Source organism: Pipra filicauda, unplaced genomic scaffold (assembly GCF_003945595.2).
Source record: "Pipra filicauda isolate LSUMZ 115617 unplaced genomic scaffold, ASM394559v2 scaffold29_size4552773_pilon, whole genome shotgun sequence".
Taxonomy (NCBI): domain Eukaryota; kingdom Metazoa; phylum Chordata; class Aves; order Passeriformes; family Pipridae; genus Pipra; species Pipra filicauda.
This window is the reverse complement of record NW_024104420.1, coordinates 100,559-113,499: the sequence shown is the minus strand read 5'-3', so window position 1 is coordinate 113,499 and position 12,941 is coordinate 100,559. Positions and strand designations below refer to the sequence as shown.

The window sequence follows — 12,941 nt, the reverse complement described above, 5'->3', positions numbered from 1 at the left end:
GATTTTAGAAGTCTTATGTTTGAAAAGCAGGTCAGAAACAAAAGCAGACCAAGCACGTGACATGGGAGGGTCAAAATTAGTCTGGCCACTTTGGGGGCATCTGTTCCCCCTGCTTTGATGTGGCTGGAGGGGATTATTTTTCCATCCCAAACCCCCTTTTTAAGAGGGTGCATCATACTTGGGTCAAAGATTTGCAAACTGGAAGATCTTCCAGGTCTTCCCACGGCACTTTTCCCTGAAAACCTCTCTCTGGAAAACAGGAGCTACTCCCGGAAAAGCAGCAATAATCACCAAAACGTGGAAAATGAGCTGCCTCCAAACTGAGCTTCTCCTGGGAGAGGTGAGAGGGAGCCCAGAGGGGAGGGATTTTGATCCCATCCCCACCTGCCATCCCTATAAATCATCCCTGGGTGTAATTCCAGCCCTCCCAGCACTGGGTGAGGGGGCTGGGGGGGGAAATGCTGCAGGGGGGATGTCCTGATGTGGGACCAGCCTGGGGCAGGAACATCTCAGCAGTGCTGGGATGGCTGAAAGCATCACAGGGACCTGGGCCTTTCCCTTCTCCACAATTTGGTGACACCATCCCTCGGTTTGGGATCATTTTGCTGCTGAAATGTGGCCTGTCCCTTCTCTGCTGTGGCACCTGATTTCATGGAATCACACACAGGTTGGGGTTGGAAGGGACCTTAAAGCTCATCCCATCCCACCCCCCTGCCATGGCCAGGGACACCTTCCACTGTCCCAGGTTGCTCCAAGCCCCGTCCAACCTGGCCTTGGGCACTTCCAGGGATCCAGGGGCAGCCACAGCTTCTCTGGGCAACCTGTGCCAGGGCCTGCCCCCCTCACAACCAGGAATTCCTTCCCAATATCCCATGTATCCCTGCCCTCTGGCAGTGGGAAGCCATTCCCTGTGTCCTGTCCCTCCATCCCTTGTCCCCAGTCCCTCTCCAGCTCTCCTGGAGCCCCTTCAGTCCCTGGAAGGGGCTCTCAGGTCTCCCTGGAGCCTTCTCTTCTCCAGGTGAACACCCCCAGCTCTCTAAATAATAAGGACTGTTCATTACTGATCCTCTCCAAGGCTTAATTCCCTTAATTTTCAATCCTACCATCATCTCCCAGCCTGCTGAAGGACCAAATTTTGGCTATTTGGCTTTTCTTCTTGCAAACCCAGTGGCTGATGACAAACCCCCAGGGAAGGGGATTCCTGGGACATTAGAGCTGGCTTTGGAGGGTTTGTTCCAGCAGCACAAACCAAAGGAACGTTTGAGAGTGTTAAGGAGTGAAAGACTTGGCTTCGTGTTTTCCTTTTTACTCATCCAACCTGCATTTTCCAACAACCTCAAGCTTTTTTTGTTCCCCTGGAAACTCAAATTTGACTTCTCGAAGAACACACTTGAAATGGGTTTCAAATCCCACCACAGTTTAAAAACCAGATTTTTCCCAGGGAAAAGGGGGGGGTGGGTTATAAAAATGGGTGTTCTCTTACACAGGGAATGCTTGGAATGACTCATGTTAGAGCTTTTCTCTCACACCTTGGCCGTGGGACTCTTTGCCAACGAATAACTCACAAGAGGAACGAAACTAAACCACAGCAAGGCTCTCCCTGCTTTAAGCAAATTAAAATAATAATAATAATAATAATAATAATAATAATAATAATAATAATAATAATAATATTGAAGACATGAGTAGGAAACAAATCAAACACTGCACTCAGGAAAAAACAAAAAGGTAAAAGAAGAGGAGGGGAGTTGCACTGAATTTGGGGATAAATAAAGGAGTGTCATACCTTTTTAAAAATTCCATATACTCAGTATGCTTGATGAGGCCAGTCCTCATCATTATTGTTTGAAAACATTGCCGATCAATAGCCCAAAGTTTCACATTTACGAGAGCTGGAAGACAAAACAAACAAGGGGAAACGGTGATTAGCAAAATCAATTTAAGGATTCATTCTACTCCCAAAGGAGATCAGAAATTCTTCCTTGACTTCAAGGAAACTTCCAGAACAGGGACATTTCCAGAACCGAGCCCTGTTATACCTTAATAATTAAACACCTCCCAGTCCAGGAGGTTTTGAGACATTTGTTCTCCCAACTTCAGTTTGTCTCTGCTAAATTCCAAGACTTCCACGGAAATGGTCCAGATTTTCATCTGAGATATTTGCATTAACCACAAATGCCTGAATATATACAGTTTATAACAGTTTCTCCTTAGAGGAACAGTTTAATTAAACAGAACTACTCTCAGGACCTCTACACTTGCATTAATTCAATTTTTCTTTTTTTTTTTTTTTCAGAGAGTAATTGCAATCAGTTCCATCCCCTTCTCCCCATTTCATTACAGGAAAGAACAACGAGCAAACAGACTTCCAGCAAAATATTTACGAATATTCTCACTGATAAAATCCGAGCAATTGCATTTGCTTTGACTTGCTGGTCCTTAGGTTCCCAACCCTCCCACATCATGAGGTTTTTTTCCCTAACTGCATTTGCAGGGTGGAAAACCTTCAAAGTGCAAATTCAACTATTCCCTCTAGAATTGCACAGCAGAACTAAGGGACAGCATCACGTCCTTTAAAGCCTCTTCTTGTTTTCGAGGCAGAAAGTTCTTTTTGAGAAGCATTTCTGGTTTTAAAATCGAACTGATAGGGAAATAATGACCTTTGGTATTTGCAGATTTATGTCAAAATTTAGTTTTTCGCTCTCTTCTGAGTGGAAAGGACAACTAATATGAACAGGATCTGTATTTTTATGGGGGGTTAACTGTATTCTATAAAATAAGGGGGGTTGATGTTTAGATGAGCTCAACAGACAGGGCTTGGAGCAACCTGGGCTAGTGGAAGGTGTGGATCAAGGGGTTGGATCAAGATGAGCTTTTAAGTCCCTTCCCACTCAAACTGTTCTATGAGTCTGTGAAAAAACACACATATAGACACTGAGAATACGGAACATCATTTATAATTTTACAGACATCATGCACGTAATTCCACGCTCCTTCATTCCATATTTTACCTTTCAATAAATCCATATGTACCCCCCCTGACTGCACACACCAGCCCCATCACAAGGCCCAGGCAACTCAGGAAAAGTGAAGTGCAGACAACACAGTTCTCTATTCATTCCAATCACTCCTCATCCTTCACACTCACATTTGCCCTGCCTTAATGACAAACAGCTGCTTTAATAATGGCTAATCAGGGCAGAGGTTTAAATGTCAGGAAGATCCTTTTAATCAAGGGTGAGCATCATCTCCTGTTGTGCTTAAAACCCTCTGTCGACGTGTTAGAGGGTTCCTGGAGGAACAGAAGGAATTTCCTAAGATTTGATGCTATTAAAGACTTCAAAGTCATATATTTCAGAGTGCCCTGAGATGAAGAATGTGTCTGTGGGATGTGTAACACAAAGTCATCTCCACCGGGGAGAACCGAGTTAGAGCAGATGCAGACAGAGGTGACACAGAGATTTTCTGGTCCAACCTCAGATTTTCTGTGAAGCTTGATTTGCTGAGAATATCCTATTCCCTGACTGCAGGAGCTACAACCACAAAGGAACAGGAGAAATAAAATCCCGGGAAGAGGTGTGTCCAAGCCTCTCTGTGAGGGGAGCTTCCTTCCTCAACAGCAGCAAATGTCACCCTGCAATCCAAGCAGCTCCGCTGGGGGCACACCACAATTAAAGTTTAGTGCCTCTTTTACATTTTTTCATGCTAAAATGCCACAGCTGGGGTTTGTTTTTATTGGACAGGGATGCCTAGGCCTGGGAGCTCTCTCTCTGTATCCAATTTTAGGAGCTCTCCAGCTGAGGGTACTGGGTGATGCTCTGCAAGTCTGCAGGACACTTGAATTCCACGTTCAGGAAACAGATTTACCTGACTCTGAACCTCCAAGTGAAAGGGATGTGGTTCGAGGGCTGAAAACAAAGCAAAATGCTGCTGGAAAAACAGGGAAGGGCAGCGAGACCCCAAGCAAAGGAATCGGGGTTTCACGGCCCAAAACTGGCTGGGGGTGGAGATATTACCATGAAAGTTTAGATCTGAAGTGTTTGTCGTGGTTAAGACTTAATTTCTGCTGCCAAGCTGACGGAAATTATTTCAATCAACCATTCCAGTAAATTCCTGGCACCCCTCTCCACATCAAAATCCATGATTAAAGCAAAGAAATGAATTTCAAAATGCTTTCACAAACCCAAGTTCTTCCAAAGAGAAGTTTTCTTCCTGTTCATTTCTCTGGGGCAGCCTGTGAAAATCCATCCCCTCTAAATAAAGAGGGATTGTTCATTACTGAACCTGTCTGGGGTTTAATCCTCTGAATTTTCAACCCTGCCATCATGTCCCATCCTGCTGAAGGACAAAGTTTTGGCTGTTTTGCTTCTTTTCTTCTTTTGGACCCAGTGGCTGAAGGTCATCAGCTCTGGGGTCAGGTCTGAGCTGCTCCTACATCACATGCAAAGGCACTGAAATAAGGGGGGGACTGTAAAGGTTGAAATGAAAATATTTACAGAAGAGCCATGTAAGTATTATTTATGTTATTTGTGTGTATATATATATATATATACACATATATCTATACAGAGAGAGGTGGTGAAGTCCTTAACATTAAAAGATGCCTTAAATCCTTGAAATCAGAGCAGCCAGAGAGCAGTGCCCAGATTATTTCCAGATTCAATGCAGGGTTCATATGGCCCTGCAAACTTTTCACATCTTCCCAAGTTTTTACTTAGTGCTCAGTGAAGCCTTTCCAAGCTTTTTCAAGGATCACTGGGTGAATCATCCTCAGCTCAAGCATTATCCAACCTGAAACTTATTATTCCCTTGCCCCCCCCAAGCCGGAATTCGTCACCTCCCTTTTGCTTTTAGGCCACTTTATTCAAATAACTCTTTGTTTATCCACCTTCAGGCAAAGAACCAGCAGCATCTTCATGTCCTCAGGGCCTTTTGGGCAGACAAGACATAAAATCTCCACTCAAATTTAAACATCCTCCCACCTGGGGTGTGATTTTGCAGGATTATTGTGCCCACTGCCACTGGGGGAAGCAGAGCCATTGCCAGTTGCTTGTGTTTCGTCCTGTTTATCCACCAAAATGAGGATGAAAAGCACATTTAACTAAGCAGAAGGAGCACATGGAATTGTTTCAGCCCCCAAACACACCGTGAATCATGGAGGAGGCTCCAGGAGTTCTGGGATGAGGCATGGAATGATGCCCTGGAGGTGGAATGGCTGGAGCAAGAACAAATTGCTTTATTCTCGGGTGTTTCTGTCTCTAGTTTTTAATCAGAGCAGCACTGGGACAATGACACTCCATCCTGATGCTCCCCAGTTTCCAGCAGGTCCTTTCCCATCGTTCCCCAGGGGGAGTTTTGTCACCTCCCAGGGGGCAAAGAAGGAGCAACTTCACTTTGACCAAGGACAGATGCAGAGACAGATAAAATTCCCACTGCCAGAGGGCAGGGTTAGGTGGGATATTGGGAAGGAATTCCTCCCTGGGAGGGTGGGGAGGCCCTGGCACAGGTTGCCCAGAGAAGCTGTGGCTGCCCCTGGATCCCTGCAAGTGTCCAAGGCCAGGCTGGAGCAACCTGGGTTAGTGGAAGGTGTCCCTGCCCATGGCAGGGGGTGGGACTGGATGATCTTGAAGATCCTTCCCAACCCAAATTCCATGATAATCCCAACTTTGTACGAGAGATGTAAAATTTAACAGCATCAAAAAGATCTGCCCACATCCATCAGCCCGTGCTAAGGACAACAATCTGAATAAATAAGCAGACATCACGGAGCATCCCAGGACTTTTCTTGCCACAGGAACCAAGTAACCCAAAATCTGCCCCAAAATCTGCCCCAAAATCCACCTTCACCCAAGCTTTCAAAGAAAACTCCACGTCTCCTGATGGATTATTCAGGAATAACCCCACCCTGGGCGTTTTTATTCATTGAAATGTTTCCCTAAGGGTGAATATTGTCATTTGGTTTGACCTAATACATTGTTTGATCTAATGCATTATCATTTGGTTGGATCTAAAATAACTCCCAGTCTTTGTTGGCTCCCAAAAATGTCTCCATCCTCTTCTGAAGGCTTGTAACTCCTCAGCCTTAATGAGAAGGGGTGACAAGGATTAATTGAGCATTAGGGAAGTGTTCAGTCGGGTCAGGTATTTTCCTCGGAATTTCAAAACACCTGTACTACAACCCCCACTAATTAATGTCCTAATCTGCTCTTTTCAAGCTCACTGGTATTTTACATAACCTTCACCATGTCACCTCTTACTCAGCCTGGCTGTATAAATGGAGTCCTGCTCTTCCTCCCTCCCTGCAACACAGAGGTTTCTCTGGGTTTTTAATTAATCCTTGTACGAGCACGAGCGCGCAAACTGCCTCAGAAATCAAAATTATTCCAGTCCTGAACGTTGAAAGCTGAAATAGTTCCTTATAGTTAAGAGAGAAGAAGTTGAAAGCCCCAAAAACTCCTTCCAGGTCCTGTTTTGAGCCAGATGGAGAGTGATGTGAGATTAATGGAAAGCCAACAAGGGTTTAATGCAGGTCAGAAGCCTCAAATTTAGTTGCTCAAACAACTGATTTAATGCACTGAACACAAGAGAGGGGTTGAGGTAAAATGTCTCCAACTATTTGGGGAAGGAAAAGGAGAAAACAACCCAAATCTCTCAGCCTGGGTCACATCAGCTCCCAAGGCAAGAGCACAGAGGCTTCACCAAGAAAGAGGAGTGAGGAAAGTAAAATATTCCCTTTAAAAGAGACACATCAGTTCTGGCTCGTTGCCCAAAGGAGCCCCAAACCCTGAGGAAAATTAATATCCCCAATTAAAGGAGGGATTTTGACACTTAATAAAGGGGTGAGGCAGCTCAGAGAGAGTCCCCAGCCTGGAATTCCAGCTCCTGGAATACAGGTGGGGCAGGCCCAGGGCTCTGGGGTTTGGGAAGGGGGGAATTGCTCTGATGCTGGAGAAGAAGGAAAGGCCAGAAGAATCATGGGGGACTTTGTGGGATCGGGGCAAAAATAGTAGAGGTCCTAAAAGTGGATGGAAATCCCAGGTGAAACACCTGCAAGTCATTTGGTTTCTTATGGAATCACAGGATCATGGAATGTTTTGGGTTGGAAGAGACCTTGAAGCTCATCCCACGGGCAGGGACACCTCCTGCTATTCCAGGTTGCTCCAACCTGGCCTTGGACACTTCCAGGGATCCAGGGGCAGCCACAGCTTCTCTGGGCAACCTGTGCCAGGGCCTCCCCACCCTCCCAGGGAACAATTCCTTCCCAATATCCCATCTATCCCTGCCCTCTGGCAGTGGGAAGCCATTCCCTGTGTCCTGTCCCTCCATCCCTTGTCCCCAGTCCCTCTCCAGCTCTCCTGGAGCCCCTTCAGGCCCTGCAAGGGGCTCTCAGGTGTCCCTGGAGCCTTCTCTTCTCCAGGGGAACCCCCCCAGCTCTCCCAGCCTGGCTCCAGAGCTTGGGGGTCATCATTAGGATGATCTGCACAACTTTGGAGCTGGTTTGGTTCCTTTTAGGAGGTAAAGGGTTAAATGCTGATTAAAGCCAGAGGTTGGGATCCTAAAGAGCCATTTGCTGGGAAATTGCACTGGGGCTGAGTATTTCAGGGATGATTGGAAAAGAAAAGAGGATTTTACAGTCCATGTGAATGAAAATACTGCTTTGGGGACACAGGGCTACCAGAAGTCGTGGAAAAGGGGGGGAAAGGTGGTTTGAACTCCACAGAGTGATGAGATCCTTTCCTCTGTCTCTCACTGAGCCCTGCAACACAACTTGATACTAAAAGACCCAAAATAAGCAGTTCAGCTTCATCAGCTGCCTTTTTTTCCTAAGGCACAACATCACACAGGTCCAAGGAATGAAGTTCCAGCTCCCGAGTTCTCAAGAATGGGTTTGGAAGAACAGTTGTTTTAAGAGCTGTTCCCAAAGTAAACAAACTGTTGTTTTACAGCTTTTTCTTTTCAGCTCCAGGTGCTGCCTGACTATTTAAGCCACAAAAGTACTTCCCATGGCCAACTTCCAGCTCATTGGAGCAGAGAGAGCAGCAGGGGGGCCATGTGGAAATGCATTTTCCCAGCCAGACACTCTCATTTGTAATCCTGCACCACGGGACACTTTAATTCGTGGTAACAGCCAGGAGGAAAGTGCCAGATAGAACTGTGGTGGGGACAACTGATTGAGCAGGGACACCTTTCCAGCCACATGCTTTTTATTGATTGGAAAGGCTAATTAAAGTGGCTCTTAGAACAGAGGAGAAGATGGAGCAGAAGCAGAAGGGGAAGGAGCAGAAGAATCAGAAGCAGCAGCAGCAGAAGCAGAAAAAGCAGCAGAAGAGAAGACACACACAGAAAGAGAAGAAGCAGTAGAAGAAGCAGAAGAAAACTCAGGAGAAGCAGCAGAAGAAGAGGCAGAAGCGGGAGCAGAAAAAACAGAAGCAGAAGAAAAAGCAGCAGGAGAAGAAGAAAAGGCAGGAGCAAAGCAGGAGAATCAAAAGAACCAGAAGCAGCAACAGAAGGAGCAGAAGAAGAGGCAGAAGTAGAAGAAGGAGCAGAAAAAGCAGAAGCAGCAGAAGCAGCAGGAAAAGGAGAATAAGAAGCAGCAGAAAAAGCAGCAGAAGCAGAACAAGGAACAGGAAAAACAGCAGAAAGTGAAGAAGCAGAAGAAAAAGCAGAAGAACAGCAGCAGAAGAAAAAGCAGAATAGAAGCAGAAGAAAAAGCAGAAAAAGCAGCAGAAGAGGCAGAAGGAGAAGGAGGAGCAGGAAAAGCAGAAGGAGCAGAAGAAGAAAGAGCAGGAGAAGCAGAAAAAGCAGGAGCAAAGCAGAAGAACCAGAAGCAGAAGAAGCAAAGCAGCAGAAAGAGCAGAAGGAGCAGAAGTAGAAGGAAAAGGAGAATAAGAAGCAGAAGAAGAAGCAGAAGCAGCAGCAGAAAGAGAAGCAGAAGAAAAAGCAGAACAGGAGAAGCAGCAGGAGAAGCTTCCAAAGGGAAGATGACACCACTGGTTTTTGGAGCTGCCTGGTAGCTTTTCCAGGAGCTTTTGTCACGTGGTTTTACTTCTGTTCCTCAAGTTCAAGTGCGTGGCTGGAATTCATTTTGCTGCTGAAGCTCTGAGCTGCTCCCTGGGGCTTTGGGTAGGGAAAGGCTGAAGTGCACCCTGAACTGATGGCACAAAAAATGGGAATAGAAGGGGAAAGCCAAACTGCAGCTGGGTGTGTGTGAAGCAACAGGGAGAATCTCTTTTTTACAGGGTGTTAGGAGTGGAATTAGCAGTGAACTGATGAAGGGTTTATACATATGTATATAAAATATATAAAGCAAAGCAGTGAAATCAATCATTGTGGAACTGAAAGACTGGTGAGAGCTGAACCCCACAATCCCCTCTGCAGCAGTGACAGGACACAATAAAAGGGAAATAATCCCAATATTTGCACACCCCTGAGAGAAAAGCAAAGCCAGGGCACGACCTTTGCCCCAGAGGCTCCAGGAAGGGGCTCCCCTTTTCCAGCTGGGATATTTGTTTCCCCATGGAAAAGGCCTTGAGGAAAAGGGACAGAGGCTGCAGGGAAAACACTCTCCTGCCAAAGCCAGCTATTCAAAGCCCTAGTGCCACCTTTACCCTTGGCCTTCTCTCTCTTTTCTCTACAAGCCTTAAAGGTTATTTTTCTGTGTCAGACCTTAATTCACGCTCTGGGAGGTTGGTAGCAGAGGAAGAAAAAATGCTTCTTCTCCATTTAAATCAAAATTCACTCAGGTTTTTGACCTAAAAACCAGATTTAGGTGGGATATTGGGAAGGAATCGTTCCCTGGGAGGGGGGGGAGGCCCTGGCACAGGTTGCCCAGAGAAGCTGTGGCTGCCCCTGGATCCCTGGAAGTGTCCAAGGCCAGGTTGGAGCAACCTGGGATGGTGGAAGGTGTCCCTGCCCATGGCAGGGGGTGGGACTGGATGGTCTTCAAGGTCCCTTCCAGCCCAACCCATTCTCCAACAAACTTCAGTCAGCACAAACTTGACCAAGCCCAGCAGCAGAAGTGAAGATGTTGTTCCCTTGCACCACATTCAGCTGCACATTTTCAGCAAAATGCTGCACATAATCCTAAAATTTAATATAATACAAAATCCCCCCATTGCTGCCATCTGCAAATAAAGCCAAACCTTCAGCTGTGAGCTCGAACAGCAATATTGTGAGAAATCCAGAACAGTTAAGCTCTGCCTTGGTGGAGCACTAGGAATATTAACCAGCTAAAAACCCCCAACAACACAAAAAAACCTCTCTCTGTGATTAAAAAGAGGCAGTTTCCTCACTGAACTTTGCAGTAATTCCCCATTTTTAAGCTATTCCCTTATTTCCCAAGAGCAGCATTTCCCACACAACAGTTAAATAACCCATGCCCAGCTTTTTCCCTCTCATTACCTATTTCCAGCAAGAGCTGGATGGAAATTTGTTCCACCCTGTGGGAGCCCTGGGGTGTTATCTGGGTACTGAAGGTACTGGTGGGCTTTTCCCAGCTCTGGGAATTCCACAGCAAACCCCGGTGCAGTGCCCACAGGAACAGGAAGGGTAAGTGCAGCTTCCCTTCTCCTGGCAAAGGCACAGGAATGTTTCATTCCAGAACATTCCCTCTCCCCATCTCCTCCTCCCTGTGCCTGTTCCGACAGCACGTTGACTTCAACCAGCAATCCCATTCCAGAGTCTGTATTCCCTCTTGTTCAGTCCCATCACTGCCTCCTTGATAAACTCAGAATTCCCTCAGAAAAACTGGATTTGGGAAGAATTAATCCAGCCCTGCCCATCCACACTGGGAGGAGCCAAAGCTCCTTCCAACCTGGCACTGCTGGTCACATTTAAAATGCCTTTCCCAGGGATTATTCCCTCCCAGTATCCAGACTTCCTGGTGAGTGTGCAGATAACAGGGATCCCCCTTCCTCTGATGCTGGCTGACATTTGGTTATTCCCATGGGATCACCCTGTGCCTCCCTGGCTGCCTCCAACACTGCAGGGATTGGGAGGCAGCACCTCCAAGCAAAGCCGTGCTGGGAGCACAACCCACTGGCAAAGCTGTATCCCTGTGGGTAAAAGAAGTCCAAGGAGATCAAAAATTAGCCCCATGCACTGGTTGGTTGTTGGCTCAGGGCAAAAGAGACAGCTGGCTCCAAATCCAGCTGTGTGAGGATAACTGGGAGCAACCAGCAGGAAGCTCCTCTCCAGGAAAAACCTTCTCCCTCTCCTCAGTTTGCTGACCACAGAAAAAAAACCAACCAAACAAAAGCCAAAGATTAAATCCTTAAAACCAGCCTGGACAGCTGCCAGGTCCTCCAGGGGAAGGGCTTGTGACATCCACACAACTCTGGGATCACCACCAGCTTCTCCTCCCACCACCATTCCCTCCCCACCCCTGTCCTGAGCCTCCAAATCTTGGAAGCACTCCCACAGGTGGCAGAACTGGGGGTTCATTTTCCTTGTGTTTAATGGGATCCACGAGAAGCCATTTTCTCCAAGCCATTAAATACATCATCCAGAAAGGAAATCCCACCCTGGATTCCCTGAGACAGACTCAGGGGTTCTCAGTACCTGCTGCAAGGGACACTTGGGAATACAAGAGATTCCCAGGTGTTTATAGGAGTTGTTAAAGGCCACACAGCTACTCTGGCTGTTGATTAATGCCCACAGCAAATCAAAATCCCTTCCTGACCTGCAGAAGCATCTCCAGATCGTTCTGACTTGGATGAAAAATGCTTCCAACTTAGCGGTAAGTGTGGCAGCTGCTGGCTGGGCTGTAACAGAGTCCTTCAGTGCTCACAAATCACATTGGAAACAGAGAATTAACAAGCTTTTTTCCTTCCTGTAATAACACTTATGAATTATTTTAAAATGTCTCCAGCCCCCAGCCAGCAGCAAGTTTCCATAATTCACAGAACACTTGGGATTTGGGAGGGAACTCCCTGCCAGTGCTGCTGGTCAGGATTTCTTTTTTTTAGTCTTGAGAGCCAGCAGTGAGCTCAGCTGTTAGGGCAAAAAAGATGTGCACGAGTGGAGCCAACAAGCAGAGAGGTTTAAAATAGGGATTAAAGCTGGATTTGGTTGTTTGCAGTTGGTAAGGAGAGATGTGAAGGAGCAGGGCAAAGGAGAAGGTGGCCAGCACAGGGAGAACCAGACTTGGATAAACCTTAGGATAAGTGAGGGAAACTTGGATAAACCTGAGGACAACTTCAGGTAAACTTGAGACAGGCAGAGTTAAGAGACACCAAGGCAGATGTGATCATGGAATCTCAGAATGGTTTGGGTTGGAAGGGACCTCAAAGCTCATCCCATTCCACCCCCTGCCGTGGGCAGGGACACCTCCCACTAGCCCAGGTTGCTCCAAGCCCCGTCCAGCCTGGCCTTGCCTGTGAACTTCAGCACATGGAACTGGTGCTTCTGCATCTGCCCCGACTTCAGGATGGAAGAGGGAAGAGGGAGAAGATGGACACTAAAGGAGGATCTACTCTCCTGATCCACAGGGAAAGCACTTTACAGCTCCCTTCAACCACCCAAGCAGGCTGGAGCAATTCCAGGGAACACTTCAAGAGAGACCCGGAGGGGCTGGAGCGTGTGCAGGGAAGGGAACGGAGCTGGGGAAGGGGCTGGAGCAGCAGGAGCGGCTGAGGGAGCTGGGGGGGCTCAGCCTGGAGAAAAGGAGGCTCAGGGGGGACCTTCTGGCTCTGCAAGTCCCTGACAGGAGGGGGGAGCCGGGGGGGGTCGGGCTCTGCTGCCAGGGAACAAGGGACAGGAGTAGAGGGAACGGCCTCCAGCTGTGCCAGGGGAGGCTCAGGTTGGCCAGGAGGAGGAATTTGTTGCTGGAAAGGGTGGTGAGGCCTTGGCAGGGGCTGCCCAGGGAGGTTTGGAGTGCCCATCCCTGGAGGTGTCCCAGGAAGGCCTGGCCGTGGCACTCAGTGCTCTGGGCTGGGGGACAA

The 12,941-nt window shown here is 47.4% G+C and overlaps 1 protein-coding gene across 1 annotated transcript in view; it reads right to left on the bottom strand.

Annotated features, from left to right (window-relative positions):
• Positions 1 to 12,941, bottom strand: part of LOC120323607 (cGMP-dependent protein kinase 1-like) — a gene marked incomplete at its 5' end in the record, with an annotated part of 182,001 nt that overhangs the window by 113,614 nt on the left and 55,446 nt on the right. The window contains one exon of the mRNA XM_039383081.1: positions 1,787 to 1,892. Within this exon, the coding sequence (XP_039239015.1) occupies positions 1,787 to 1,892 (106 nt within the window). The remainder of the gene's footprint in view (positions 1 to 1,786; positions 1,893 to 12,941) is intronic.